Source organism: Parambassis ranga, chromosome 19, assembly GCF_900634625.1.
Source record: "Parambassis ranga chromosome 19, fParRan2.1, whole genome shotgun sequence".
NCBI lineage: Eukaryota > Metazoa > Chordata > Actinopteri > Ambassidae > Parambassis > Parambassis ranga.
This window is the reverse complement of record NC_041039.1, coordinates 13,720,000-13,747,454: the sequence shown is the minus strand read 5'-3', so window position 1 is coordinate 13,747,454 and position 27,455 is coordinate 13,720,000. Positions and strand designations below refer to the sequence as shown.

Sequence of the window (27,455 nt, the reverse complement as noted above, 5' to 3'; positions counted from 1 at the left end):
TTGTGTTTTCAGTGTTCATGTGGGCTGACCTCTAACCCCGGTCCACCATTCAGATCACAAGACTGGCTCTCAAGCTCTCCTGAAAGCCTCTCAGTTAGACCGAACCGTGTCCACAGTTAACCACGGACACTAGAAAGTTATTACATCATCGTGTTATCCTGACAAAAGTTCTCTCAGCCATGGTATCACTTCTTCCTCTGCTATATGCATGCATGCATTTACTCAGTGTAGGTGTTCTGTGTAGGCATTTACTGTACATTTTACAGACGGATTAAACTGGTCATCTGCTAAGAGAATGAGCTGTTTAATAACTGGTTTGGATGCTCATTGCTGCTGGTATCATTTTGCCATATTTTAAAACTGTGTCATCATTACATGTCAAAAATGGAATTGTTTTGTAAGTTGTATTATTTGTGATGTCTCAAGTTGTTTGTATGTGTACAAAAAGAAGTAAATATTTCCTATCATGCAAAAAAAATCGCAATTTTCAATTGAGTTTTTTGTACCATCGTTGCATTTTATGCACAAACACAATGGTAGCTTAAAAAGCATGATAATACATAAAGACACAAGCAAATTAAGACATCCGGTAACACAGAGAACAGGCTTTAAACACCACAAATGACAGCAGACATGTTTCTAGGTTTCTAGGTGATTTTAAAAAGTGATTCTGTTGGCATTCGGACCAATTTCTGTGCTTGGCTGGATAATTTAAAAGCTCTCTGGCACCCAGAGATATATTTTTACCTGTATGTACATTGATGTTTTCAATCTATATTCTCTTTCCAACCTGTCGTTATTCACACCGGACATATACAACTTCTCGGTGACCCTTGCACACACAGTTCACCTGCCCTGTCTGACCTCTAGAGAAATATCCTAGTTATGTTGCATGTTGCCAGATATTGGACATGGCTACCATCTAGCGGCTGGACATTGTAAGTGCAATAACAAACCATTTACCATTTACTTCCGGGTCTTAGAGGAGTTTTTCCTTCACAGTATTTATGCCTCTTCTGCGGTGCATTGTGTTTGTGCAGCCGCAGGCGTGTGCAGGTGTTTGTGTGTTCGTTTCGTGATGTATCACCAGCCTGTGCTGAAGAACAGGCGCACGCTGCTGGAGAGAGCAGAGAAGTTCATCTCAGATATTTACTTCACAGACTGTAACCTGAGAGGACGGTGAGTTTCTCTACAGCTCAGAGTGAAGTTTCCACAGCGGATCAAACTGCTGTTCTTACTTTTGGTTTCATGTGTTTACTTCACTTTAGCTGTTATGCTTGTAATTTGTATTCATTAGTAGCATTCATGCTTGTTTCGATCTGTCTCTGACGCTGTGGTTTTAATCTGACAACTAACAAATAACATTTGCTGCAATTAGCATAAATTAGTATTTTAAATCCTTGTTAAGTGACTTGAGTGACTTATATAGTCTAGTCTATATATAAGTCTTATCTCTGCAGGCTTTATGGAGACTCTTGCCCACTGGAATCTCTAGCCTCCTTTTTGTCCCATGAACGCATCACATTCGCTGACGCTTCCCAGCAGAACTTTGCACCTTATAAAGTTGGTGACACCTTTGGACCGACGTAAGTAATATTCTGAGATGTTTATCGCCCTCAGATCTTTTGTTCCTATGTGTCTTGGCTCTAACCCAAGCTTGTTGAAGGTGGTGGACGTGCTGGTTTAAAGTGAGCCTGAACATCCCTGCGTCCTGGAGAGGGAAGGAGGTTCATCTTCTGTGGGAAAGTGATGGAGAAGCTATGGTTTGGAGAGATGGACAGCCTGTCCAGGTAATGTAGCACACATTATATTTTAATATATCAGAGTGCAGTGCTAATAGCAATGAGCATAACACTGTTTCAACTTGCAGGGCCTGACTAAAGAGGGTGAAAAGACAAGTTACATCCTGTCTGACTGTCTCAAAGATGAGGAACCTCACAGGTCAGCTGGTTAAAACATGACTTTCTTCTGCAACCATCTTACCTTGGTGATCTAAAATGTGTTTATCTCTATCTGTAGTTTCACCCTTTATGTGGAAATGGCCTGTAATGGGCTTTTTGGAGCTGGTCAAGGGTCCATGATTGCAGCTCCAGACCCAAACAGACAGTTTTCTGTACAGCGAGCTGAGCTGGTGATATTTAACGGGGATGTCAGGCAGCTGATGACTGACTTTGAGATGCTTGTTGACATTGTAAAGGTACAGTCATCCCAAACTGTATGATGGTATTGGTAGAATTCAATTAAAATAAAGGCAAACATTAAATGTTTCACTCATCCTGCACAGGAACTGGGAGAAGGAGAGCAGCGAGGCTACCAGGCCCTCTTCACTGTGAATGAGATGGTAAATCTCTGTGACCCCTTCGACCCCAGCTCCTTCTCAAAAGCACATAGTCTTGCTCAAAACTTCTTCAGCCAGCGAAATGGAGAAAGTCAGCACACCATCCATGCAATGGGCCACTGCCACATAGACTCAGGTCTCACTTTGTATTTATTATAACTGTATTAAGTGTGTTTATAGGTTTGACCTAACCAGAAGTGGAGCTTAGCCCCTTTATGATGTCACAATTTTAGAATTTTAGAATTTTGAAATACTTTAATAATCCCATCAGGGAAATTGCATAAGACAGCCCAGCAAAGAGTGCCACACACCAGTGACACACACCAGTGACAATGCGGGTAAAGTGTCTTGCCCAAGGACACACAACAACGACTAGGCAGGAGTTGGGATCGAATTTTTTTGGGATTTTTTTTAGGCTCTCTAAACTTAAATAGCTGCAATAGCTAAATGTGTTCTCACTCATTTATTTACAAAAACTGAACCTTTATTTTAGTTTTGTTTAGGTTGAGATCGTTTATTCTACACATGTAGAAGTTAGTTGTAATCTGTAAAGTCACCACTAGATGTCACTAAATTACAAGACTGCTATTATTCTTTATCTATTAGCCTGGCTGTGGCCTTATGAAGAGACTATTCGCAAATGTGGCCGAAGTTGGGTGACGGTCATCAGCCTAATGGAGAAGAATCCGGAGTTCGTCTTTACTTGCTCTCAGGTAATTGCCCTTTAATGTACATGTATCATAATGCGTCAACAAATCAAAGCAGTCCAGATTTGACTGTTTTTCTTTGGGTCCAGGCCCAGCAGTTCCAGTGGGTAAAGAGCTGGTACCCAGGACTCTTCTCTAAAATTCAGGATTATGTGAAGAAAGGCCAGTTCATTCCAGTTGGAGGAACATGGGTTGAAATGGTAAACCTTATCTTAAAAATGCATCACGTTGAAGCTGCTTTTATTAAAAGTTTTTTTTTGTTTACTAATGACATATCCCTCTTTTAGGATGGCAATCTGCCTTCAGGTGAGTCCATGGTCCGGCAGTTCTTGGAGGGCCAGCGCTTCTTTAACCAAGAGTTTGGGATACTTTGCAAAGAGGTGTGGTTTCATACAACATGTCTTCATAACCTGAGTTTAACCTCAAAGTGAAAGTTTTTCTTCTGCAGTTTTGGCTTCCAGATACATTTGGCTACTCTGCCCAGCTTCCTCAGATAATGCAGGGATGTGGCATTTCCAACTTTTTGACACAGAAGCTGAGCTGGAATTTGGTCAACACCTTTCCTGTAAGTACAGTATAGCAGACACTGACTTGAAAAACCTGCTTAAAAGTTATGTTTTGATTTTTTTTTCCCCCCAAAGCATAACACATTTTTCTGGGAAGGTCTGGATGGCTCCAAGGTCTTAACTCACTTCCCACCTGGAAATTCCTATGAAATGAAGGGCAAGATTGAAGATGTAAGTTTAGGTTTCGGTCTGTTAGACAGACTTTACATTCCAGCTTCAAGTTTTTTAAATGTTTCTCTGCCCACAGCTGGTAAAAACTGTGAAGAATAACAAAGACAAAGGCAGAGCTAACCACAGCGCGGCTTTATTTGGATTTGGTGATGGTGGTGGAGGACCCACACAGCTGATGCTTGACCGACTGCATGTGGTCCAGGATACAGATGGGCTTCCCAAGTCAGTTCCTGTCCCACACTTTTTAACTCAACACTCATCAGTAACAGTGACCAAAGCCCAGCAAGGACAGCTTCCCCTACATATATTACTCACAAGTTTTATATTCATTTCAAACGTCTTAACATGGGTGTTTCTGCACGTAGTCACATTCTCCCCAGCTTATTAAATTATAACAATGTCTCATGTAATTGTTACGACGTCATTATTGTGATTTACAGTTAAAGGAAATACAATCATGCTTTAGTCAGAATGAATAACAAATGTATAACCAGACATGTCACTGCTCATTTCCATCACTGTTTCCTGGGTGGTTCTCAGAGTCCTGATGTCCGGTCCTGACAAGCTGTTCTCTCAGCTTCAGGCTGACTCAGCTCTTCTGTGCACTTGGACTGGAGAGCTCTTCCTGGAGCTGCACAATGGAACCTACACAACACAGGCACAGGTAGAATTAAACAAATATATATGATTGTCCTGCAGGTAGTCATGTCTGCCAACTTTCTAAAATTGATTTAAATATGACTTCATACTATTGATAAAATAAATAAAATACATATGATAATGTAGTCCCACACAATCAAGTAAGAAAGCATAAGAGGAGCTTACACATTATTATGTGTTTTAAGTCATATGCCACTAAATTTGCAAACTTGCTCTATTGCCACCAGATTAAGCGCGAAAACCGGCAGTGTGAGGCCCTGCTCCACGATGTTGAAATAGCCAGCTGCTTGGCAATGTGCAGAGATCCTGTGTTTGTGTATCCTGTGGGAAAACTGCAGGAGCTCTGGAGGTGAGTAGAATGAGTAAACGTAGTAGATGCTCTGTGAGTTTTGAACTTTGAAATAGTTGAGTTTGTTTTCCTTTACAGGCTGCTTCTTCTGAACCAGTTCCATGATGTGATCCCAGGCAGCTGCACACAGATGGTTGTGGAGGATGCACTTAAGTATTATGGAGGTATGCTGTCCGTTTATTCAAATGGTGATTTTCACACGTCTTCCTATTTCTCACTTCACACATCCTCTATGCCTTTCCTCACTTCTTTTCCTTGTATCTTAGTCCCTCCGGTCTGACATAAAACCAGAGGCTCCAGATATTTAATACAGTGAGATATCCTTTCTTTGGAACTGTCATTTCAAAGTGGCATCTCATTAATGTGATATGTGGTGCAGCTGCGCCATCTCTCCACCTCTGTAAGTGAAGAGAGGTGGCAAAAATGGCAGAATTATTAGTAAGAATAGCTGTCTGTCTCAGACATCCGCAGTGATGGTGCAACACTCCTGCGTCAGGCATGTGAGGCTTTGGGACCAAAAGGATTATCCACAGGTGTGTTCAACTCGCTGCCATGGGAGCGCCATGAAGTCATACAGGTTGAAGATGGCACTGACAAACCTGGTCTAAGTATGTTTGATTTTATTTTTCTGTTTACGTTGTTGCCCCATTCAGCCTTTAACCTCATCCACTAACGCTCTGTGTAACACTCTAGCTCTGGTGACAGTGCCCAGCGTTGGCATGTCTCCTGTCAAGGACACCCAGCCGGTGACTCCTGTCTCTGTCACCATTCAGGTGTGTGCGTTATACAGATAAATGTTTTTATTATAGCTCTTTTGTCATTAAGTTTGTCTAAGTGTGTGTTATGGAACATTATAGGGGGATGGCACTGTTCTCATGGAGAATGGGATTTTACGGGTGGTTATAAACAAAGACGGCACTTTGGCTTCACTGTATTTGATCAGTGAAAAGAGGTATTGTAAGACAAGTAAACACCTGTGCATTGTCCTTTACAGCACAATTTAAATGTCTCACCTTATGCTGGTTTTCAGGGAATCCATCTCTGATGGTTGCCGTGGGAACCAGTTTGTCATGTTTGACGATGTCCCTCTGTACTGGGATGCTTGGGATGTAATGGACTACCATCTCCAGACGAGGTTCCAACTTTTACATTTAAAGCTTTGACAAAACCTTCTGGTTGTGTTGCAAAGCAAATCTTAATTATTAGAGTCTATGATGTGAATGTCACAAAACTAAGAGCAATTATATTATAGGAAGCCTGTGTTGGACGTTGTGCGGCCTGCTCATGTCGCGTCTCCAGGTGGGCTTCGGGGGTGTGTCAGCGTCACCCTCAGGATCAGTGATAAAAGCACGCTCACACAGGACATCGTCATGGACGCCATGTGTCCTTACATCAAGTTCAACACAGAGGTACACAAAATAAGACTTCTTAAAAAATACATGAATGCAAATACACATTGCTGTATCTTCTCAATTTTAGGTACAGTGGGGGGAGGCACATAAATTCCTAAAGGTTGAGTTTCCTGTGCGTGTACGCAGCCCCAATGCTACATATGAGATCCAGTTTGGCCATCTGCAGAGACCCACTCACAGAAATACTTCATGGGACTGGGCCAGATTTGAGGTATGGAACTGCAGAACCATGGTTATTTATTAAACACATCCTATTTCCTCTTTTTGTCCCTACACAGCAGCAGTTAACACAAACATCCTTGTCTTTGCTTTTCTTTGACTCCTCAGGTTTGGGGTCACAAATGGGCTGACTTGTCAGAGTACAACTTTGGAGTTGCACTGCTGAATGACTGCAAATATGGTTATTCCATCCACGAAAACACAATAACCCTGTCTCTGTAAGTTTAACACCTATAGTATTAATATGCAGTTATAGTAAATGTGAGTCCATCTAACTATAAATGTTTGTTTTTTTGTCTCAGACTGAGAGCACCCAAGGCCCCTGATGCCACTGCTGACATGGGGACTCACCGTTTCACTTACGCAGTCATGCCACACAGAGGTAAGTTTGGCCCATCTTTCTGACTCATTAAAAACAAATACAGCAAATATTGTGGCTTTTGTGTAGGATCGTTCCAAGATGCCTCCGTCATCCAGTCTGCATACAACCTCAATTTCCCCCTGAGGTTAATGCGGTGCAGTCCTGACACCGTGCCCTGGAGTGCTTTCTCCGTCAACACTCAAGCGGTCATACTTGAGACCATTAAACAGGTATCGCATCAAGCACAGTGATTAAAACTGAGAAAACTTGTACTGAATAATCATGGTCTAAAGTGGGGTTGTGTGAGGTTATTTTCATAGTCAGAGGCACACAGTTTGTAGAAACAGGTAGGAGTACTGTGACAGCAGCCAAGTAACAGTGCTGTGGGGCGGGCTCCACAAAAACATTGTAGCCACCTGAAACAATAAAGAAAACTGAGTCCAAGTACCTTTCAGAGATACTCTGCCTTTGTTAATTTGCCATTTTTAAATGTTAATTTAAAACAGAGTTAAGACAAACAAACCAATCAAGAGTTAGACCAGGAGTTTCTGTTTTCTGCAGGGTCAAATTACAGTTTTTGTCAATAGTCTGGTGGTATCAAGAGAGCATAGATGGATTTAGAAGGCTTTAGTTTTCCACTAGAAATAGCAACGTATTGATGCCTATTTTTTTAGCTGTGCTGCTGGGCCTTCTTTTAAGTGGCCCTACTACTGCTAATCCTGCAAAGTCATTGCTTAGCTTTTGAGGCAGCACTCTTCCAGTCTGTAGGTGTGCTGACCATCACTGTACGTAATACACTGACTGCAGGAAAGTACCTCATATAACCCCACTTCAGAGGAACAATCCTGTCCCTTTATCGGTTGTTTGCCCACTACTTCCCATAACAGGCTGAGGCCAGACGCGGGGTGCTGGTTATTCGCCTCTATGAAGCACATGGGAGTAGTGTGACAGCAGCTGTGTGCACCACCCTTCCTGTGAAGGAGGCCTGGCAGTAAGTGTATCCATTTGTATAGTGTCTCTGTCTGGAATACTTGTATTGCATTATATTGTCTTCTAAAAATAAACCTTTTTTTTCCTTTAAGTTGCGATTTCTTGGAAAGGCAAGATCCAACCAGGCCGGTCCATGTCACATCAGAAGGAATCATGCTGGACTTCAGCCCCTTTCAGATTGTTTCACTTCTGCTCATCTTGTGATCACATTTTACAGCTCTCCAGAAAACGACAAGTGAAACATTAAACACTTAATAGAGATAATTTAGAAGGTACAAATAATCATTGTGACTATGATCTGGTGCTGTTATTTCAAGAGCTTGATAGATGATGTTTTTTAGACAAAATAACGTCATTACTGCATCAATTCAATAAATAACTTGTACTTGTACTGTACAACAACCTTGGTAGAAATACATTTATTTAAAAAAGGATCTACTACTATATTACATAAAGCTCCACCTGTGATGCCTCCCCTTTACTTGGCCATTCTGACATTTCGCCTCTGTGAACCTGCAACAAGGACAGCAGTGAGAACAAAGGAACTCCTGCACAAAAACAGTTTCTTTTTGAGTAACCTCTCATGAGTTCACCTGCAGTTATATCAGCACTACTGCTCTTCCTCCTGCGAGTGCTTGACCTTGTTTCGCGCTGTGGTGCGTTTACTTCCCGATTTTTTTTTCTCTTTGACTCCTTTGGACAGACTTTATTTTCTTTCTTTGTTGTTTTGGTCCCGCCTTCTTCTTTCATCGCCTTTTTCTTTGTTGTGCTTTCAGGGCCACGTCTGCCCAACTAATAAAATATATATAAGTGGTGTTAGAGTTTCAGGCTGAAAGTACATTACTGGTTAAAGTCCATTACTGGTTACCTTTTTCCTGTCTGTGTAATCATGGTCTTCTTTCTTTACTCTCTTTATTGCCTTGGGTGACTTTGAATCTTCAAAGAGGTGTAAAAAAAAAAAAAAAAAGCAGAACAGTTAGATGCGACTGTGGACTGGGCTTACGGTGGAAAACTTTAGTCTACAAAGCAGTATAAATAAAAATGATGCCAAATTTAGACACAATGACAACAGCAGCATGTGTAACCAGAGCACAGTGGTGCCGTGAAAAGCTTGATGAAATACACTGACCCCCATCATTTTTATTTTTCAATATAATATAACGGTGTCTGGTCACACCAGTATGCCAACTATAGAGTGCCCCCTCCCCCCCTAGTCTGGGATTGGTCAGCCTCTAATACTCACTTTTTGGTGCCATTGGCCCTGGGTCTCCCTGAAATCAGAGCAGCAAGTATTAGTATCAGCACAATGTAAAGCCCTCATTCCTCCTTAAACATAAAGGATGATCCTTAAACTCACTGCGAACCACATGGTTCTGCCATTGTGATCCCGAGTAGATTTCATTCCATCCACATTGTAACATTGCAGCCATGCTTCAAACCCAGAGTAGTCTGCCTTCTCAGGATCATAGCCTTTCCCACCTAAAATGCATCAATGTGACATGAAACGCAGCTATTATAAAGAACGACAGAATATATGTGTGAAAACCCACCTAGGTTCACAACTTCCAGAGGAACTGCATGACAAAGTTGAAGCAAGTCGCCCGTCTCCTGCTTGTTTTTGGGTTTGCGTGTGATCTGTTACGAGGAATAAATAGAGACGTTGTTAGCAAATTGTACAATGGTTGAGTTTTAGCAGTTAATTAAGACAACTGGATGTTACTGCCTGGACCTCTTTCACTTTGTTGTCCCCACATAAATCTTCAGTCTGAAGGCCATCTAGTACATCTCTGGCTGGCACAAAGGGTGGGATGTTCAACCTACAAAAACGAAAGAGCACTAAAAACCCATTCATTTGTAGAACAGACCCTTTTGTTTTCAGATGTCCCATTCATCATCATCCTTCCCACAGCTTGACCCATGAAAGAAAGCCATTATGTGGGTAGGAAACCAACCTTGAGACTTCCAAGCACTGTGACTTACACCACAATATTTCACAATGTAAAATATGTAGCCACATCTGTTTCCTCACTCCAGAGCATCACAACAATACAAATAATAAAAGCCTGTTTACTTTGACCATAATTCATTTGTCTTTGTTGTAAAGGAAACAAAATAACCTCAGTGCCCGCTGCTGCTAAATACTTATTTACATATTCATCACCTGAAGATTTAAATAAGTATTCATCACCTGAAGAGGATTTCAGCCCTCAAGTAGTTTCCAATCCCATTGAAGTACTTTTGGTTGAGCAGGACTTCACAGATGGGTCTGTCAAAGGCGTGGTCAGACAGGTGTGTCACAATGTTCTCCCTGCAAAACATTTTATTCTGATCAGCATAATGACACTTTGGTTGAGCAGATGACAAAAAAAGACACCTTGCAAACCTAAACTCCTTGTATTCGAACATGACGCAGGGCCCTCTGTCAGCCTGCCATGTCCCATTGGGCTGCCAGCTGCCGAACCGGCGTGTGTCCACAAAGCTCAGCACTCTGCAGGGTTTCTCATTAGTGTAGAAACGCAGATGTGCATGTTTGGGCAGCTCATCCTCTCTGGTGAAGCGGAAATAGCCTGACATCCCAAAGCGGAAGACTACATCCATGGGCTGTGCTACCTGGCCTGCCTTTGCTCTCTGATCTGGGTCATCATCACTCTTTATGGGCATCAAAGTGAGCTTCACTTCCTTCCCTCTAGAAGTGGCTGTGATGAAATAGGCCTCACAGGTGAAGGGCACATCGGGGTTCTTGCTGACCTCAGATTTTCTGACTGGCCCAGTGAACACCACTCCATCGCACACTTTGTTCACATACAGGCTGGCCAGGTGGAGCTCAGGTCCCTCGGGCATTTTGCTGGAACAAATAAACCTGTGCTACAGCTGCAGAGAAGACAAATAAGATCACAGCACTTAGTGGATATTTTAGCTACATTTTCCTGAATGGGTAATGGGGTGTGTGCTGTCAGAAATCGGAACTACTAACACACAACACGCAGTCATCTAATCTGAGCCCATTGCTGTGCTTTGCACGATTTGTAACATGTTTGATTTCTTTATTCTTTAGTTACTTACCCGAACCAGGAAGCAGACACGTGTACAGTGTTTACTCTCTGCAGGAGTACTTCTTCAAGGCACAGGAACAGAACTGAAGCAAACTGCTCACAACATGCGCGTTACAAAACGATGTGTTAAATCACCGTGCGTTCCTTTGATATCTCGCGATACTTCCGCACTTTCATATCGCACGTTATTAAACTTCTACCAACCAACTACGTCATTTATTTCCGGATGTGAATAAATGTTTTGTTGTGATGAATAATAGTTCATTAAAAGGCAGCGTAGTCTAGAGCCCCTGCACTGTCGAGGCAAAACACGGGTGGCTGCACAGACCACCCGGCCAGTGCATGATGGGATATGTAGGAATTGAGGAAACCAGGAGTAGATGAACTTTTTATTGTTTCATGTATTTATTCATGCGCAAATGAACGTAAAACGTGAGGTATGAACATAATTAAGAACACTGTGTTTTATATAATTACAATATTATACAAAAACTGTCCATTTAGAATTTTTTTACTGACAAACCAAGACAGTGTGCACACAATCCCACCATTCATTCATTATGTGGTGACACATACAACAAATTATAAGTCAATACAAATAGGAAATTGAACTAAATTCAACAAAAAGTTACTGTAAAAGATGCAAGTATGGCACTTCAGGTAGTTCAGCATCATTTGTATCCAGCTCTTGTTCAGACATTCAAATCCAACCATTCTTCATTGTAGTGCATTCATCATAGTCTGGGCTTGTTTGAGCTCTGCAGAAAAAAGGGGGAAATATATATAAATATATAATCACAGGCTGCTAAAAATGGATTAGCAAAACACACATGATGCAGAGTTCTGCAAAACTGACCAGCAAGTAGGATTCTGAACTTATCAGCAGAGACTGAGACAACAGTCGTCTCTGTGGAGCCTGACTCTGCACCCTGTGCCTGCAGTTTTAGCTGAATCACAGGCTCATTGACTTCTCTCAGTTCACTGGAGCTCAAAGTGTAGTCGACACGCCAGGACACATTCTCCAGTCGCCCCACTGAAAAGTATTACACAGAAGAATTAATGCTGACCCTCAGTCATCCGACCCCGGAGGAGACAGCACTTGTCATCAATAAATGTTTTCTTCCTCTTTCAAATGGAGAAGAGTGAAATACTTACATCTCAAGCTGGTCTGTCTTAGTTTGTCCTGCAGTGCAGATTGCTTGTCTTCATATGATTTGCAAAGTCCCGTTGTGTGTTCTGAAGGAACAGTGGTGTATCATTAACACCAGAAACAATACGTCTTTGTATATTAAAGTAACATAAACAAATCAATGAACACAACTAACAAAATCCTTGAAATAAACTCTATCAATAGTGATACTATACCACTTCATATACAAACAAAACAATCTCAAGGTCATCTGAAAACTGTTCAGAACAGTGCACCAATATTTCAATGCAACACAACACCCACCCTACTAAATGCACTGCTCACACATTGTGTTTGTTCTGTGCTCCATTATACTGTCAGCAGAGTTCAGAACGTACTGCATCTCATACCATCACCAAACGATTGCAAAATGCAGTAAAGCTCAAAATATCAGGCTGCAGTATTTGTGTGTGTTGGTGTGCATATTTTGGGAAAAATGTCCCTGAATTCAAATTCAGTAGTTTTAGTACTAAAATGGTAAACAAACCTTTAGGCAAACCAAGCTGCTGTAGCTCACTGGACAGAGACTCACTGTCAACATCATGCTTTGCGGCACTGGAGAAAATAAAGCTGAGCACAGCCACGCTAGCTTTGATGTCTCCACTCTCTGCAAAAAAAAAAGATGAATCAGGAAATAGAGGTACAACACTGACACAAGTCTGTTTGTAAAGAAATGAGAAAGAGACAAATAAGCTGCAGTAATAAAGTAAATACACAACATATTTTGTGGTGGACAAAGTGTCTTATGTCTACATAAAGAAAATACATAAAAATGTATTGTACTTCTTTCTCGCAGTACCAGCAAAAGGGACACTTACCAAACTTTGCATCTGCAGTAAGCTTTGAAATTTTGTCATACTAAAAGAATGAACAAAAGAAAACAACATGAATGTATATCCATGAAATGTGATCGATAGCACGTGATAACTTATGTGGATCTTACATCAATGCCATCTCCAAGCAAATCCTTCAGCACTTGAGCACAGAGGAGTTTCATCTTGACGCTTGACTGTTAATTCAGAAGATGCGCACATTATTATCATACACTGGAAGCTTGACATTGTTTTAGTGATTCTGTGTTCAGAACATTTGCACTCACAATTTTTGCCAAAGTGCTGATTTCTGCGAGGACCCAATCAGGGCAGTCCAAGTCTCCACAGAAACGGAACCTCTATATACAGACACACAAAAGCACAAGTGCGTTCTTTAGCTTATTTACAGATGAAAACTTACCTAATGTTCAGTAACACGAATTACTTATCTAACCCTGTAAATCTAACTCTGATATTAGCTGTACAGCGAGAGGCGCTGCTAGCTTAGCTTGCTAGCTATGTAGAAGCAGCTTAACATCGACTCTGTTCAGTTTAATTGACCTCTTCATGCATTTATAACCAACGCCATTAAAATGTCAGCTAATCTACCTAGTTCACAGATAATCGAAATAACATAAAATAAGATATTTACCATGACTGTCAGAAGAAACGGGAAGAAAACAGGAAGTCTGTTCTTCTTCTTTAGTTACAGACTACACATGGCTATGCTGCCCCCTTCAGACACCTACACAAACTACTGGAATGGAGGACTCGGACATTTGTATTTTCTCCTGATCCTCTACGGTAAGATTCTTGCTCTACTTCTCTTCTTGGCCAGTTGCCTAACCTCTGTTGCTTTGTATAGTTTTTTTTTTAATTCCACCTCAAGTTCAGAATCAGAATGAGCTTTATGTAGCAGTGTGTGTTTTGCTTCTGCAGCTGTTGACACTGGCAGCAGAAGCAAAAAACTGTTTAACAGGCCTGTTTAAATATATAATTAAGTTCAAAGTCATTGTGATCAAGATGAGGAATACAGCAGTAGTGCAAATGTACTTAAATGAGGCGTTAACATTCTGTTAACAGTTCAGAATCAGAATCAAAATTTCTTTATTTATCCCCGAGGGGGAATTCTTTTTGTTACAGACAAATAGAAATCAAAGATAAATGGAAATATGACATAGAAATATATAATAAATATCTAAATACCTAGATAGCATTTAAATCCTGAGTTGTATCTAAAGAAGAACATATTTACTATTGTATAAAAACCTTTACATAGTAAAGAGCATGACATGAATGTACCAGTATGAATGTACAGTGTCTGAGTGACTGTTACAGTTCAGTAGTTTGATTGAGACAGGCAGGAATGTAGCTGGTCAGCACAGTGTGGAGCAGGTGGGAGGGACAGTCCAGTATAGTCTTTACTTTGGACAACATCCTCTTCTGACACACCTCTGTCAGAGAGTCCAGTTCCTCTCCCACAACATGGCCGGCCTTCCTGATGATTCTGTTGAGTCTGTTCTGTAAGATTATTGCACATAGGAAGAAGCCGTAAGGTGCCTGTTATAGTTACAGTCTCTGTGAGTGTGTTGTTCTGAACCAGTCCATGTCCACAGTGAGTCTCTTGGTTCTAGTTGTTGTGGCAAAAATGTACTATATTAAGTTGTAGGTTCAGACACAGCTGAGGTTTAGTCAGATGTTGACATCCATGCAGAGCTTCTGTGTAAAATGAGTGTATTTTGCTCATAATTGTTCCTATCAGTCTGTCAGCAACATTACATGGTGCCTCTTTTTTAACAGACTTTTAACCTTTAACACTGTCTGTGTCTCTGACAGATGTGAGTCCTTGTTTGTGATAATTATTTATTCATGCTACCATATTGCACATTTAACAACAGAAAGTGTACAAAATAAAGCATCCACTCTGGCGGGTTAAGTGCAGAATAGGTCAATTAAAGGGGAAATGCTCTGCTGTCTATATCCCCAAAATACACTGCTTTTAAAGCCCTTCTCATCACTCTGGTTCTGCCTGTGCTCCTTATGTAAACAGGTGAGCAAACATTATAAAATTTCACTTCACATCCTTAGCTTATCATACAACATATTACTGTAAAAGCACATAACACAAACCTGCCATTGCTTGTAACTAACAGACAATCAAATAATCTAAGAGAACTAATCTACTTCCCCATCATCTCACCTCTGACTGTATTAATGAGGGGTGTTCAAATACAAGAAGTGGGTCACACACCACCTTTTTTAGTTTGGATTACATGTGAGTATAAAACAAAAGGATAATAAAAACCTGTATAATTAAACCTTGCAATGGTTGATGTAACAGAAAAGACAAGGCAAAACACGTGCTGTCTGTAGAAGTTCCTCCATGGCTGGGCTGTGGATTCATGCTGTATTGGGTGATATAAATATTCCAGTGCCATGTGATCTGTCATAGTGGAAGATATGACTTATGATTTATGTATGAATCGGAAATTTAAAACGAGGTTGTTTTTTTTATTATGTATCATTTATAAACTGAGAAATGTCAGGAGCTAAAAGAAGGCTGCAGTGAGATTACAACTAAACCAGTTTTAGATGAAAAACAGTGAAACAGGCTCAATTCTGGGTAAAAGTGATGGACTTCCTGAGTGGGTGGTCTGGTTTAACAATCCCCCTAACTCCTGTTATGTGTCTACTAGGGGACAGATCTCAACTATCAACTGTATCAAAAAGAATATTTTCTGTTATTATGGTGGGCCTAGTTACAGCTTCAAGAGTTATTCTAAGACACTGGAAAACAGCAGTCTCCCACAGTTTGAAGGAATGGATGGATGCAATGGTGGAGACGGCATCCTATGAGTCTATGCTTTGTAGACTAAAGGACAACATGGAGGAAAGGACATGTCCTTGGGAACATTTTTGGAAATACATAAAAACACTGGAATTAGAGGCTAAATGCAGCACTCTCTTGTACTCTACTTTATGGACTGGATTTCTGGGATGTGGATTTCTTTTTATGTGAAATTTGCTTTGATTGTCTAATCTTATTTTTATTGTTATATGGCAAGTTATTATGTCAGAGAGTCTACACCACAAACAAAACCCAATTGTTGTATTGTGATCCTAGGTTTATATGTTTATTTGTATATATGTTTCCTAAAACTTAATAAAAACTTAAATAACAAAAAAAAAGAAAAACAGTGTTAAAATAAAGGTCAAATATTTCCTTGGAGTGAAATCAGTTTGCTGCGACTTTACTTTATATGTCCTTATGGTCAGGTGCTGATGTTTTTATTTCCTAGGAAAATGATGAAGGACTGTTTGTTTGAGTGAAAAAGGACACACATTTGTTAAGACTGCACGCAGATGAGTCAGTAAATAGTCTGGTTTTAAAGCAACCCCATTTAGAGCTATAAATCTTGTAAATAACCGCTTACGATAAGGTCACGTTGCATAAGAGCTAATGTCTTTTTAGTGGATCCAATAGGCTTCTTCATCTATTAGATATGTCTCACACAACAACATTAGCAGGATGTCCAGGCAATTATAAGGTAAACTTTTCTTATCCTCTTTCAAGTTTGGTCAAGGCACTGATGTCAATTGTTTGAAAAATACAGGTGTTCAAAAGAGGCAGATGATTGGACGAACCAGCTGTCAATCTCTTCTGGTCATGTTGGGAACTAATTAGCATATTTTCTGAAGAAGAAGAAAAAGAAGAGTTTACATTTTGTAAATTGTGGTTGCTCAGACTTTTTTTTGTAAATGTATGGTTAATAGGGGGGTGGGTGGGGGTGGGACTGTCAGACTGTGGAGTCAGTCAGCGGGAAGACCGAATGGTTCGAAACAGAACGCATTTTCCAATGTATAAAGCCTACTTACACATTGTGTCAAGTTGTTCCGTTTGAGAAGAGGATGGCTCTTAATCATTAGAACTATTGTTACTTTTTTACCGTGACGGACTGTTTGGCACGCTGTAGAGGGGGTGTAGCTCTAAAGGCTAGTATATCAGCTTGGGATCCTGCCTCCACACCTCATGTAGAGCAGTGACCAGACACCGGAGGACCAACATGGGACGCTTCGTCTTCATTTACCTTTGTCTTACTGCGTATTTCCGCCGTTTCTTTGGAGCCGCTTTGAACGACGACACACCGACACTTGGATCTAAAAACAACCCCCGGCTCCTCAGTAATGGTAATGCAGCTCTACACTTGTCACGACCGATTCAACCACGACTTTATGATTCTGCACCATTTCAGCTGTTCACATTCGATCTGTGCGCCAAAAGCCTGCAAGAAAATCAGTAGGAGAATGTCCAGTAATGCTGGTTTGAAATCTGATTTAAGGTCGTTATTGTCAGGGTGAGCCAAGTTTATTCTGAAAGAGAATGCTCAGAATATGTTCTTAGATGTTTTGTTAAAAAATGAAATAACAATTGATTATATAAACGTGGAATGTAATAAGATTTAAAATGAATACATTTAAATTGCACTAATGCATTTTTATATGAATAATTGCAGGAAAAGTTTTCATGTTTTTAATATATTCCTGTTCTGTATATTTCAGGTGTTGTCTGTCCCATTTACATTCATATTAGAGAATGAAAACAGGTGCAGTCTTCAGTATATTGCATTATATTTAGCACACTCCCTCCCATCAGTAGGAGTGTTTGGAGTTACTTCAACAGCAGCAATTTTTTTAGTGTTTTTTTCTTATAACTAACCACTGCTTGGGAGTGCAGTGGGAAGTAAACAGTGCAAAGGGATAGACGGGACAGAAATAGAACTGAAACACACAATCCTGGCATCGATATTACTTGACTTGCATCCTCTCATGTCTACAATATAATGATGTGACCATTGTTTCCTCAGATATAAACAGTGGCGGATATGTGTATCAGTCTCACCAGAGACACAGTGTGTTCCTGTATCAGGAGGACACAGAGGAGCTGTACGTCGGAGGAACAGATTTTGTACTGAAGCTTAATCTGGACAACTATCGCGTCATAGAGGTGTGTGTTTCTGACCCAGACTGTGTGGATTAGGTTATCACTGGCAGCACATCCACCTGTCTCATTGTTAATTAATAAGGTTGATTTCTCGTCAGTTCTTGGATGTGATGGTGGACTGTGTGCTGTCGCTTAGATACTACTGTAACAGATGGTGTTGCAGACCCATTATTATGACAGGACTCAGTCTGAGAGTAGCCTCTATTAGTGACAGCAGGGGCAGACTGGGGGTTCCAGACAACTTGTGTCTGGAACCCTGAGTCTAAATGTTTAATAGTAAATGGATCAATGTTGATAAGGCAGAGATGAATCTTCATATTGGATATATTGGATATATATATTACCGGTATATATTATTATTATTATATTGGATATTGGACCAGAGAAGCTGAAATGATTTAAGTCCAGCATTGGCTTAAGTAAATTGGTTTTATTTGATATAACCTGGAGATAAAACCTGCCAAGTGTATCATTTTTATCATCCTGCTTATTTTTGGTTGGAAAAAATTGATAACAACCATTTAAAATTCCCTGTTTTTAAAGTGTGTAATTATAAATCACCCTGAACTTTATTAATTTGTCCATCTTTTGTTGACAGAAGTTTCATCTAAACTCAACAGGGCAGCACTGCTACACGGTGAGTGACACATCATCAGAAATGTAGTACATATTAAAAATGTATTGTTTTGTGTAATGGTGATGTCTGTGTTTCAGGACCCCTGTGAAAATGTCATCACCGTTATTGAGAAGTTTCAGGGTGGACCGTTCGTGTGTGGAACAAATGGAAACAAACCCCAGTGTTGGAGGCTTGTGAGTGCTCACACACATCACTCAATGTGTAAATCTACAGTTTAACTTTACTGCCAGCACACAGACTAAATAAAACACGGAGCACATGTGGTTCCAATTGAACTTTGCCTGATCTATAATTTATATGGTTTTGGGTGTCTGGTGGTTTTTTCCCGTCATCACAACTGTAACACAACAACGATCTGTTGACTTTGGTGTTTCTGCAGTTTCCCTCTGTGAACAACCAGCCTCATGAAATAGTGGAGAGTTTTGAAGGGACGGGTATCTCTCCATTTGTCCATACGCAGAACTCTCTATCCCTCACAGCAGGTATGTCCATGTCCACCCAATCATATTTATCCTGTGCTGTGCTTGGATTGTATTGGTTTGAGCAGATTTGGTTGCTGGGTGTTGCTACTGTACAAAATATTTTCTCGATTAAGTGGTCTGAGATCGAGTAGTTGCTGTTTGTTTTTGTGATTGTATTTTTCCCTTAAGTTCCATTTTATTCCATTATCCACAGGAAAACAAATAGAACATTTGACTTTTTAATGAACAGTGCCTTTAACTGTGGGCCATGTTTTTAGTATCCATGCAGACTTCTGCTTCTTTTACTGCAATATGTTGCTTTTTTAGAGGGGGATCTATATGCAGCAGCACCTTTGGAGTTGGATGGAAGCTCATTACAGTTCAGAAGAAAAGCTGGCGGCAGAACTAATGTCTGGATGCATGACAGCTGGGTCTCAGGTGATTATATAACTACATTGTTAGAATAGGATGATAATCATCATGGTTTTGTGGCTGCATTTTCAAATGTTAATGAAGACAAACTGCAAATGCAAAGTGCATTTTTTATAGACTAATGTATTTAATCTGTTTTTGTATATTCTTAAAACTGTCCACCTCTATCTATACTGATGCTATACTGACTGATTGTAGTTGGTGGAGCTTTGCTGTGCCAAATGTTGTTTTCTGTTGACAGCTATTCAGCTAAACAGACCTTCCTTTCACAGAACCCACGTTTATCTCTGCCTCCTGGGTGAAACGAAACAACGACCCTGATAACGAGAAGATTTACATCTTTTTCCGTGAGAAGAACTCAGACCACAACCCAGAGGCCGATCCCTGGATATCGAGGGTCGCCAGAGTCTGTAAGGTAAGGTGGCAGCTCACATCAGTGAGGTTACACAGGTGAATAAAAACATCTCCAACTCAGCTCCACATTTGAAAAGCAGGACAAGGTCTTACTGTAATATTTTGTGTCATTTAGTTCAGCTGCAGCTGCAGGTGTTAGTGCTGAGCAACAGCAGAATGAGTCATAAACAGACCTGAAAGATTGAACTGTGTATCCACCCAGATTACAAACTGTTTAGTGAGTCGAATAATCACTTGCGGGTTTCTTTGGAGCATTAATATGTTTTTTTTAGCTAAAAATACTTTCGTATAATTGGCATGATTGTTACATTTTAGTGGAATATTCTTATGCCTTGTTACTGTTATGTTAAACAGGTTTTTGCAGGTTAATAGTATGTCCTGTCCTGAATGCCAGACAGAATGGCCCCGTCTGTCAAATCGGCAATCTGTCGCTGACATTAATCTTTGTTTGTCATTAGGACAGTGGTTATAGGGTCAGTCAGTCCTCACAGAACAGTCAGTAGCATATGTATTTGATAGGCCTATGCTGAAAAATAAACTCCTTTTACCACGGGCCATTAACTTTCTTCCTGTGGCGTCACGTTTTCAAGTGTCGCTGCTATCAAATAACCGTTAGTTGATGAAATTCAATAAAACTGAAAGGGCGTCCTGGTGATGTGATTTGTTGTTATCACATTTCAGGTAGATGAAGGTGGCTCAAAGCGTTTCTTCCAGAACATGTGGACTTCTTTTCTCAAGGCTCGGCTTGTCTGTGGGTTTCCAGAGGAATCGCTCTATTTCAACCGTCTCCATGACGTTTATGTGATGCACGCTGAAGACTGGCACGACACAAGAGTCTATGCCCTTTTCACAAGCAGCTGGTTAGACACTTCTTCTTCCCTTATTGTTAGAAACTAAGCAACTGTGTCAGCAGATATGCAGTCAACACAGCAGAGGCCTCAGTATCCTGATTATCCTATGCAGACATCTGTTTTCTTATTATTTCCAATAGGAACTCTACAGCAGTGTGCATCTATTCAATAGCCAAAATTGAAGAAATATTTGAGAATTCAACGTTCAAGGGCTTTCATGAAGAGATTCCTAAACCACGGCCAGGCACGGTAAGCCTTTGTTTTGTTGTCCTTGTTGCAGACAATGAGAACTTCCTGCAATGGTTTGACTTTTGTACTTCTTGAGTTCACTTATGTTTACTATCTGGAGTCACCCACCCGTTCTACAAAAAATCAAGTTACATAAAAATGGGTGGAAGCATGGAAAATGATTGTCTGCATCACTTCATCACATTCAATGTTTCCATCTCTACGGCTGTGTTTGTCTTGGTTTATCCCAGCTGTAAAACTACATCATACTTCAAAGTTTACAAATGGCTTCATAAAAACACACCCCTGCCTTTAATTCAGCTTACGCCTAGAGAACATGTTTGTCTGTGACTTGTTATTATGTAGTTTGTAGTTAGTCAACTGTGTTTGCTTTAATTGGTGTCCTCTAAATATTTGGCTTCCAGTGCTTCTCCTACAGTATACAGATTCCTCTTTGTCGCTATGTTTTACAGTGTGTACCAGACAGCAAGAGTCTGCCACGGGCCACTGTCAATGTAGTGAAGGATTACCCAGAAATGACAGATTGGGTTCCCTCCTTGCATTATACAGCCCCGTTTTATGTCAGTAGCAACAACTATACCAAAATAGCAGTGGACCAAGTCCTGGCTGCAGACAAGAAAGTGTACAACGTTCTGCTCCTGGCCACCGGTATGTCACATCTTGTTTTTCCCTGATACAGAATTCTGAATACCACAGACCATTCAGACATAATTTGTGTTCATTATATGATTTCTGCTACAGATTCTGGTAAGATCCATAAGGTCTTAGAAGCTGGATCAGAACCTTTCATCATTTCTGAAACACAACTCTCCAACAGTTCCAGCATACAGGCCATGAAGCTGGACTCTAAAAAGGTACAAGTCTTTGCAATATCTAAAAATCTAAACTCTGTAAACTGAAAGGTGATGTTTTTTTTTTCTTTTTAGATTTAGATTTGTCTTTATTCCTTTTAATTTTGAGTATACGAAGGTCACCGTCTTTGTTTTATCTCCTCTGATATGTGTGTGCTGACTAGATATCTACAGCCCAAGGACAGAGGCATTTTATCCCAAGCAGAGAAATCCTTGCAGATACTTTTTTATTCTTATTTTTTGAAATGCATGTGATAAACTAAATATGCTGTGAAAGACCTTGACAGCTGGATATTCTCTCACACAGCAGCTCTTAGCTGATTGCTTGGGTTTGGTGCTCCGTGACTTTACTAATGGGGGTTCAAGTTGTCACGGAGCCAGCAGCAGGTTTCAAACCTCTGCACCTATTTGGGAGAAAGTCAAGCTTTGTTGAACTAAAGTATTTCCTGCAGGACTAGACTGAGACGAAAAAACACTTGGAAGGAGAGGAAGTATGGCTCCTACATACAAATAGGTAGATGAAAATACAGTCCAAATACAAACAAAGTTGCTCCATATGTAAATAGGAAATTGTTTGTTAGTATTTTGCCACGGCAGCAATTCACAATACTGATCGTGTTTTACAGGTTATTGTTACAGTTTGCGGTTTCAATAGTAATAGTTTGAGAATAAAAATAAGTGAAGGATAGTACAGGAAGATGAAGAATTATTTTAATAATCCCTGTATGGAGATCAGGTTGTATTACCAGCAGCATACATCAAAAACAATCAAAGGACAATAAATACAATATATACAGGAAAAACTCTTATACACACACATAGCAGCAGACGTGAACATAAATACACAGTTAATAAGTAGTAGTAGTAACTGATGAAGTGCACCTGAGATGATGCTTTACTCCACGTTTGTGAGCACAGCTCTGACAGTCACAGATGAGTTATAGAGTCTAATGGTGGATGGCAGGAAGCTGCCACCTCCTCCAGGTTGGCAAGATTAAAACCAACAACAGACCCCGCCTTTTAATGAGTTTTTCTAGACTGTGGAGTCCTTTGCTTTAATGCCAGCTCCCCAGCCTACCACAGCAAAGTATGGTGCTCGCCATGACAGACTGGTAGAACATGTGGAGCATCCTGCTGCAAACATTGAAGGACCTAAGACTCCTCAGGAAGTACAGTCTACTCATGCCCTTTTTGTAAACAGCCTCGCTGTTCATGGACCACATCTAACCACCACATGTAAGATGTGGTTATTACCACATCTTTCCCACTAATACAAACTGGGGATGGTGGGCACTTACTCCTACTCAAGCCCACCACCATCTCCTTCGTCTCGGGAGGAAAACAACGTTGCGGGCTGCATTAATTACAAACACACTAACAGGATTCACGCCCTACACTCTGCCACCTAACATCTGTAGGTATCAGAGGTGGCCAATACAAAGCTCCACTTTAAACCTCAGCATGTTTACTGCTGTAACCGAACAGGAAACTCATCAGTTGAAACCATTGACAGTAAAAACTATGGACAGAGCTTCCGTGACGTCACCCGTTTGTTTCTGAAGAGCCGTTTTGAGGCTCGGTGGGAGGTTCCGGGACGTGATGACCGCCGCCGTGTTGGCAGCGTCACGTCCACCAAAACTCTCAAATATGGACAAAGAGGGGGAGCACGAGTGGGGTTTAGGGGGGCGGGCGATCGTGGGAGCAGGAAACTCATGCTGTGATACGTCAACTGTCTGTCACTCAAGCGGCAACGCCCATAATTAGGCGTAATTTTAAGTCAGAATACAATTCTGACTTAAAATGAGTAGTTGTAAAAAAATTCACCCCCCGTACAATTGACACTAGAAGAGAACCTATCATCTGAGACCAGAGTGGTTTTTTGTACCAGGCCGTAAACATGTTAATTTCTGCTGTGAAGTCGGCCATTTTAACATGGGAGTCTATGGGAAATGACTCGCTTTTGGAGCCAGCCCCCAGCTGTTGCGGCGTGAATTACAAGTTTTGACACTTCCGCATGGGCTTCAACTTTGAGCCCCGAAGGTTGCCGCTTGGTTGAAACCTGTATCATCTGTAAAAAAGTCTTTCAAATGTCTGTTTTTTACTTAGAAAAAGTTAGTTGTGGGTTTTTCGGACAAAATATCCATCATGGACCTGCAGAGATGTCAACAGTACAACAACTCTTGTGCAGACTGCGTCTTGGCCCGGGACCCATACTGTGCATGGACTACACTCGGGTGCACCCCAAATATCTAGTAAGTGTGGGCAGCATTTAGAAGCTTTAGAAGACTTTTGCACATTACAACACATGAATCTATAGCACAATGTTTTGTTTGTGTTCACAGTGATGGCATCCAGAATATCGTTGACGGACAAATTACTCTCTGCGCTACAGTAGAAGGTAATGACACATTTATTACCTGTTAGCCTACATACAATTAGATACTTTATTGTTCTTTTTTTTTAATGCAGAAAAACTAAACCGAAGCAAGCGAGAGACACAATCAGCATCACTAGTAAGTTTGAGGACAGATCATTCTGTGCCCCGGGGTGTCCCTTTCTATCTGTCCTGTCCTATAAACTCCTACCATGCAGAGTACACATGGGAGCATGGTGGCCGCAGCAGCCCATGTCGGCAAATGCTCTCCAACTGTCTGCACCTCATCCCCTCCATGGAACAGGAGAACTATGGTGAATACAAGTGTGTGTCAAAAGAGAGAGACTACACCAAGGTGGTGAAAACATATCACCTAACAGAGCAAATGATCCCGGGTCAAAACCCAAGGAGCTTCCATACCTCTTCCAAATTTAATGATGGATCAGCTCTTGTTCCACAGACAGCATGGATCACGTTACTGGCTGTAGCATTGTGGGAGATTGTTATATAGTGTGCGCTTACATTCTCAAACATCTGAACAGCTTAAAACAGAAATTGTGGTGAAGGTGAAGGTAGTTCAATGGCTGGCAGGCCATTATAGCAACACGCCAAGAAGAAGTGCAGCAGGCAACAAGAACTGAGCAGATCTTGTGAAAAGGAACCAAGAGAGGCAGGAAGGAGGAACAGGCTGAGGTTGTGGGCCTCAAACAAAGGGAAACACACACAATGGATGACTAGAATAATATTATTAGTATTCATAGCATCATTTGTTGCCTTTTGGCAAGCTAAACCTGGCTGAGACTGAAGTGTGCAGTAGTTGAGTCAGTGCCCAACAGAGGTGAGTGCCATGCAAATGTACACAAAAAGAAAGATGATAAGCGGGACAATTAACACACGGAGAGCGAACGACAACAGAAACAGAGAGGAGGAAGGAGTGCAAAAGATTGTAGTTCCAGCATCCAGCACCGTACTCTTCAATCAGTTGATTGAAGAATACCGGTGTACGTAATGAAAGAAGAAAAAACAAACACTCCAAGGACGTCAGAAAAGCTCCTTACAGCCACAGGATCACTGTATACAGGGAGAAGTTGGTGGTGAAGGTGCACTGACACAAACCTAATCTTAGATTTGAGGCCTGTGAAATGTTTTTTTTTGCCCCCCTGATGACAGATAATTTGCCCCAAATGGTTTAGAACAGGGTGGAGCTGTTCCTGTTTATTCAACCCGCACCCTCAACCTTTAGATTTGCAAACAACTAATAATGTACACAACAAATATATTAGCCTGCTCGATGAGACAACTTATAACGAAACATCGAGCTACAGTTATTTATATTAAACGAGGTAATATCAAATGTTAAATTCCAAAAAGCCCTGAATGCACTGAATGCAGCTTTGCTGCTATGAATATAACTTCCTCATCTGTAGTAATAAATGGAATGGGTTTTTTGGGTTTTATTTAGCGTCACTTTAAACCAGATATTTCTCTCAAAATGACACACACATAGCCGGAATATGGTTTTTTTGAAAGAAGTATTTTGGTACAATATTTTTTATAGATATTTATATAAGCTATAATGTATTATTTAATCTTTCCATATGTAGAGAGTCACAGTCATACCTCAGTTGAGTCAGACTCTTTAAGTGTGGTTTAAGTTAGCTGTGCCTTAATCAGATATAACAGTGAACCAGTAAACTACATACAGCCTGATCTCCACACAGACAGCACTGTGAGAATGTTCTGCTTAATCTGTGTTATTCTGGGATCCAAAGTCTTAATGCTCCTTTGATGACTAGGGGAGTGCATCCTGTTAGTACATAGGGTTTCTGTAGTTATAACTTCAAGAGAAGAATTTGTGTTTACATGTGTCTAATTCTGGTTTCATGATGATGAACAAGCCTGTTGTTTTGACTGTGTCTTGAAACTATAATGTATAATACAAGACATGTTTGTCACCAGTTCCTGTGGTTGCACTGTTGGGTGGTGTTATTTCATACCATGAGAGACAATAGAGGATTTGGTATCTTGTTTTTCAGCCACAAGATTTACTGGATTTTGTCAGAATAACACAGACTTTTTTCTTTTGGTTTCAACCTGCATGCTTTTGTATATTTCTCTCTTCAAGAGTCTCGCTGTCAGGGTTGCTTTAATGAAGATCCTTAAGTCTTTGGCTTAAGCCGGAGCTGACGCAAATATCTGACCTGAACAGCTAAGTGTCTGTTGTGCTCAAATGTCTGCATATACCTGTAAATGATGTTTTGGGTGGAGATGCAAAATAAGTTATGACTTCATTTGTGTTGTATGTGTGGATCATTTCTGGAACCACATCTTATTACACCTTCTGCTATTTTAAAATGTGTCATCACAAGCCTGGTGCTTGGCTTCCATGCAGCTGGAGCTAAGTGTCACTGAGAGGATTTTCTCAGACCTGCTTTAAGAAGCACTTTCATGATCACATCTCTGAGAGTGGTAGGCTTCACACTCCCATCAGTCTGACAAAGTAAACCTGGGGTAAACAACTACAAGTGTCCAAGGGCAGACACTATGAGGACCATATGCTCTTATAAAAAAATAAAGAAAAATAATGTTATAATATATTATTATATGATATATTAATGTATTCATTTTCCCTCCAAATGTATGCCATTTTGTAGCCTGTCGGTGTTGACTGACTGCCTGTACTGCAGTAAGCCACACTACATATTTGTGGGAGACGGTTGTTATTTAGCACACCTAAAACAGTGGGTGACTAACCGCAAGGCTGGTGGGTTAACCCCACCCTGGCTGAACTTGGTAAGATTCAAGGATAAAAAAGCTCTGGAGGGCGGAATGTGGCTTTCTGTATCACAGGAAGTTGTTACGGAGGAACAGGAAGGTTTCCAAAATAACAAACAATGAAAACAAATACAATGCACAATCATGGTGAGCAGCACATCAGAATTCATTTCTAGGAACATTATCTACAAACTTTGTTTTAGAGTGTTTTATAGATACATTTATACAAGGTGTTTGTAAATGCACTCTTCTGACAGCAGAGGTCAGTGTTGTTCCACAGTGTATTTAAAGGTTGGTCAGGTTTATGCACAGTCTCTCCAGTTTCATGCTGGATCTGGGTGTTCAGAGTACAGGAAACATCCTCATCTCCTGAAAAACACACGGGGCAGTGAACACGCATAACCAGGAATAACAGTGCATGCTATACAAATAGAAGTTGAATTGAAATTATTGTTAAACTGCAAATAAACCTCAGTAGATTTAAGGTAGATAGACCTGGGTGCCAAAAGAGATTTGACCTCATCCATCAGATTAGTTTAAATTATGATTATTTAGATTATGGTGGTTGTTTTCGGATGGGAG

At 40.6% G+C, this 27,455-nt stretch overlaps 4 protein-coding genes across 4 annotated transcripts; 2 read left to right on the top strand and 2 right to left on the bottom strand.

The window, feature by feature from the left end:
- Positions 1-1,000: 1,000 nt before the first annotated feature.
- man2c1 (mannosidase, alpha, class 2C, member 1) lies at positions 1,001-8,376 on the top strand. The gene is made up of 26 exons (XM_028431778.1): positions 1,001-1,179; positions 1,461-1,586; positions 1,667-1,790; positions 1,871-1,941; positions 2,020-2,197; positions 2,285-2,474; positions 2,945-3,051; positions 3,135-3,245; positions 3,333-3,425; positions 3,494-3,610; positions 3,687-3,782; positions 3,859-4,004; positions 4,323-4,446; positions 4,670-4,791; positions 4,870-4,955; positions 5,253-5,399; positions 5,485-5,564; positions 5,649-5,743; positions 5,822-5,926; positions 6,044-6,200; positions 6,271-6,414; positions 6,531-6,640; positions 6,725-6,804; positions 6,871-7,013; positions 7,671-7,774; positions 7,866-8,376. The coding sequence occupies exons 1-26, from the start codon at positions 1,079-1,081 to the stop codon at positions 7,975-7,977; spliced, it is 3,069 nt and encodes a 1,022-aa protein (XP_028287579.1). The 5' UTR covers positions 1,001-1,078; the 3' UTR covers positions 7,978-8,376.
- neil1 (nei-like DNA glycosylase 1) lies at positions 8,178-11,084 on the bottom strand. The gene is made up of 10 exons (XM_028431780.1): positions 10,837-11,084; positions 10,157-10,644; positions 9,962-10,081; positions 9,503-9,590; positions 9,324-9,408; positions 9,131-9,252; positions 9,017-9,044; positions 8,642-8,709; positions 8,367-8,565; positions 8,178-8,286 (listed from the first exon to the last, which is right to left on the bottom strand). Exons 2-10 carry the CDS (start codon positions 10,612-10,614, stop codon positions 8,252-8,254), a joined length of 1,203 nt encoding a protein of 400 aa, XP_028287581.1. The 5' UTR covers positions 10,615-10,644; positions 10,837-11,084; the 3' UTR covers positions 8,178-8,251.
- Positions 11,085-11,275: 191 nt separating this feature from the next.
- Positions 11,276-13,574, bottom strand: commd4 (COMM domain containing 4). Its single transcript, XM_028431276.1, has 8 exons — positions 13,480-13,574; positions 13,115-13,186; positions 12,959-13,024; positions 12,834-12,873; positions 12,503-12,622; positions 11,982-12,062; positions 11,683-11,859; positions 11,276-11,584 (listed from the first exon to the last, which is right to left on the bottom strand). Exons 1-8 carry the CDS (start codon positions 13,480-13,482, stop codon positions 11,544-11,546), a joined length of 600 nt encoding a protein of 199 aa, XP_028287077.1. The 5' UTR covers positions 13,483-13,574; the 3' UTR covers positions 11,276-11,543.
- Positions 13,575-16,641: 3,067 nt separating this feature from the next.
- On the top strand, positions 16,642-26,364 carry sema7a (semaphorin 7A (JohnMiltonHagen blood group)). Its single transcript, XM_028431064.1, has 14 exons — positions 16,642-17,015; positions 17,693-17,832; positions 18,428-18,466; positions 18,544-18,639; positions 18,846-18,948; positions 19,255-19,365; positions 19,632-19,774; positions 20,455-20,633; positions 20,765-20,873; positions 21,326-21,521; positions 21,615-21,727; positions 23,831-23,976; positions 24,067-24,122; positions 24,194-26,364. The coding sequence occupies exons 1-14, from the start codon at positions 16,892-16,894 to the stop codon at positions 24,607-24,609; spliced, it is 1,971 nt and encodes a 656-aa protein (XP_028286865.1). The 5' UTR covers positions 16,642-16,891; the 3' UTR covers positions 24,610-26,364.
- Positions 26,365-27,455: the final 1,091 nt, after the last annotated feature.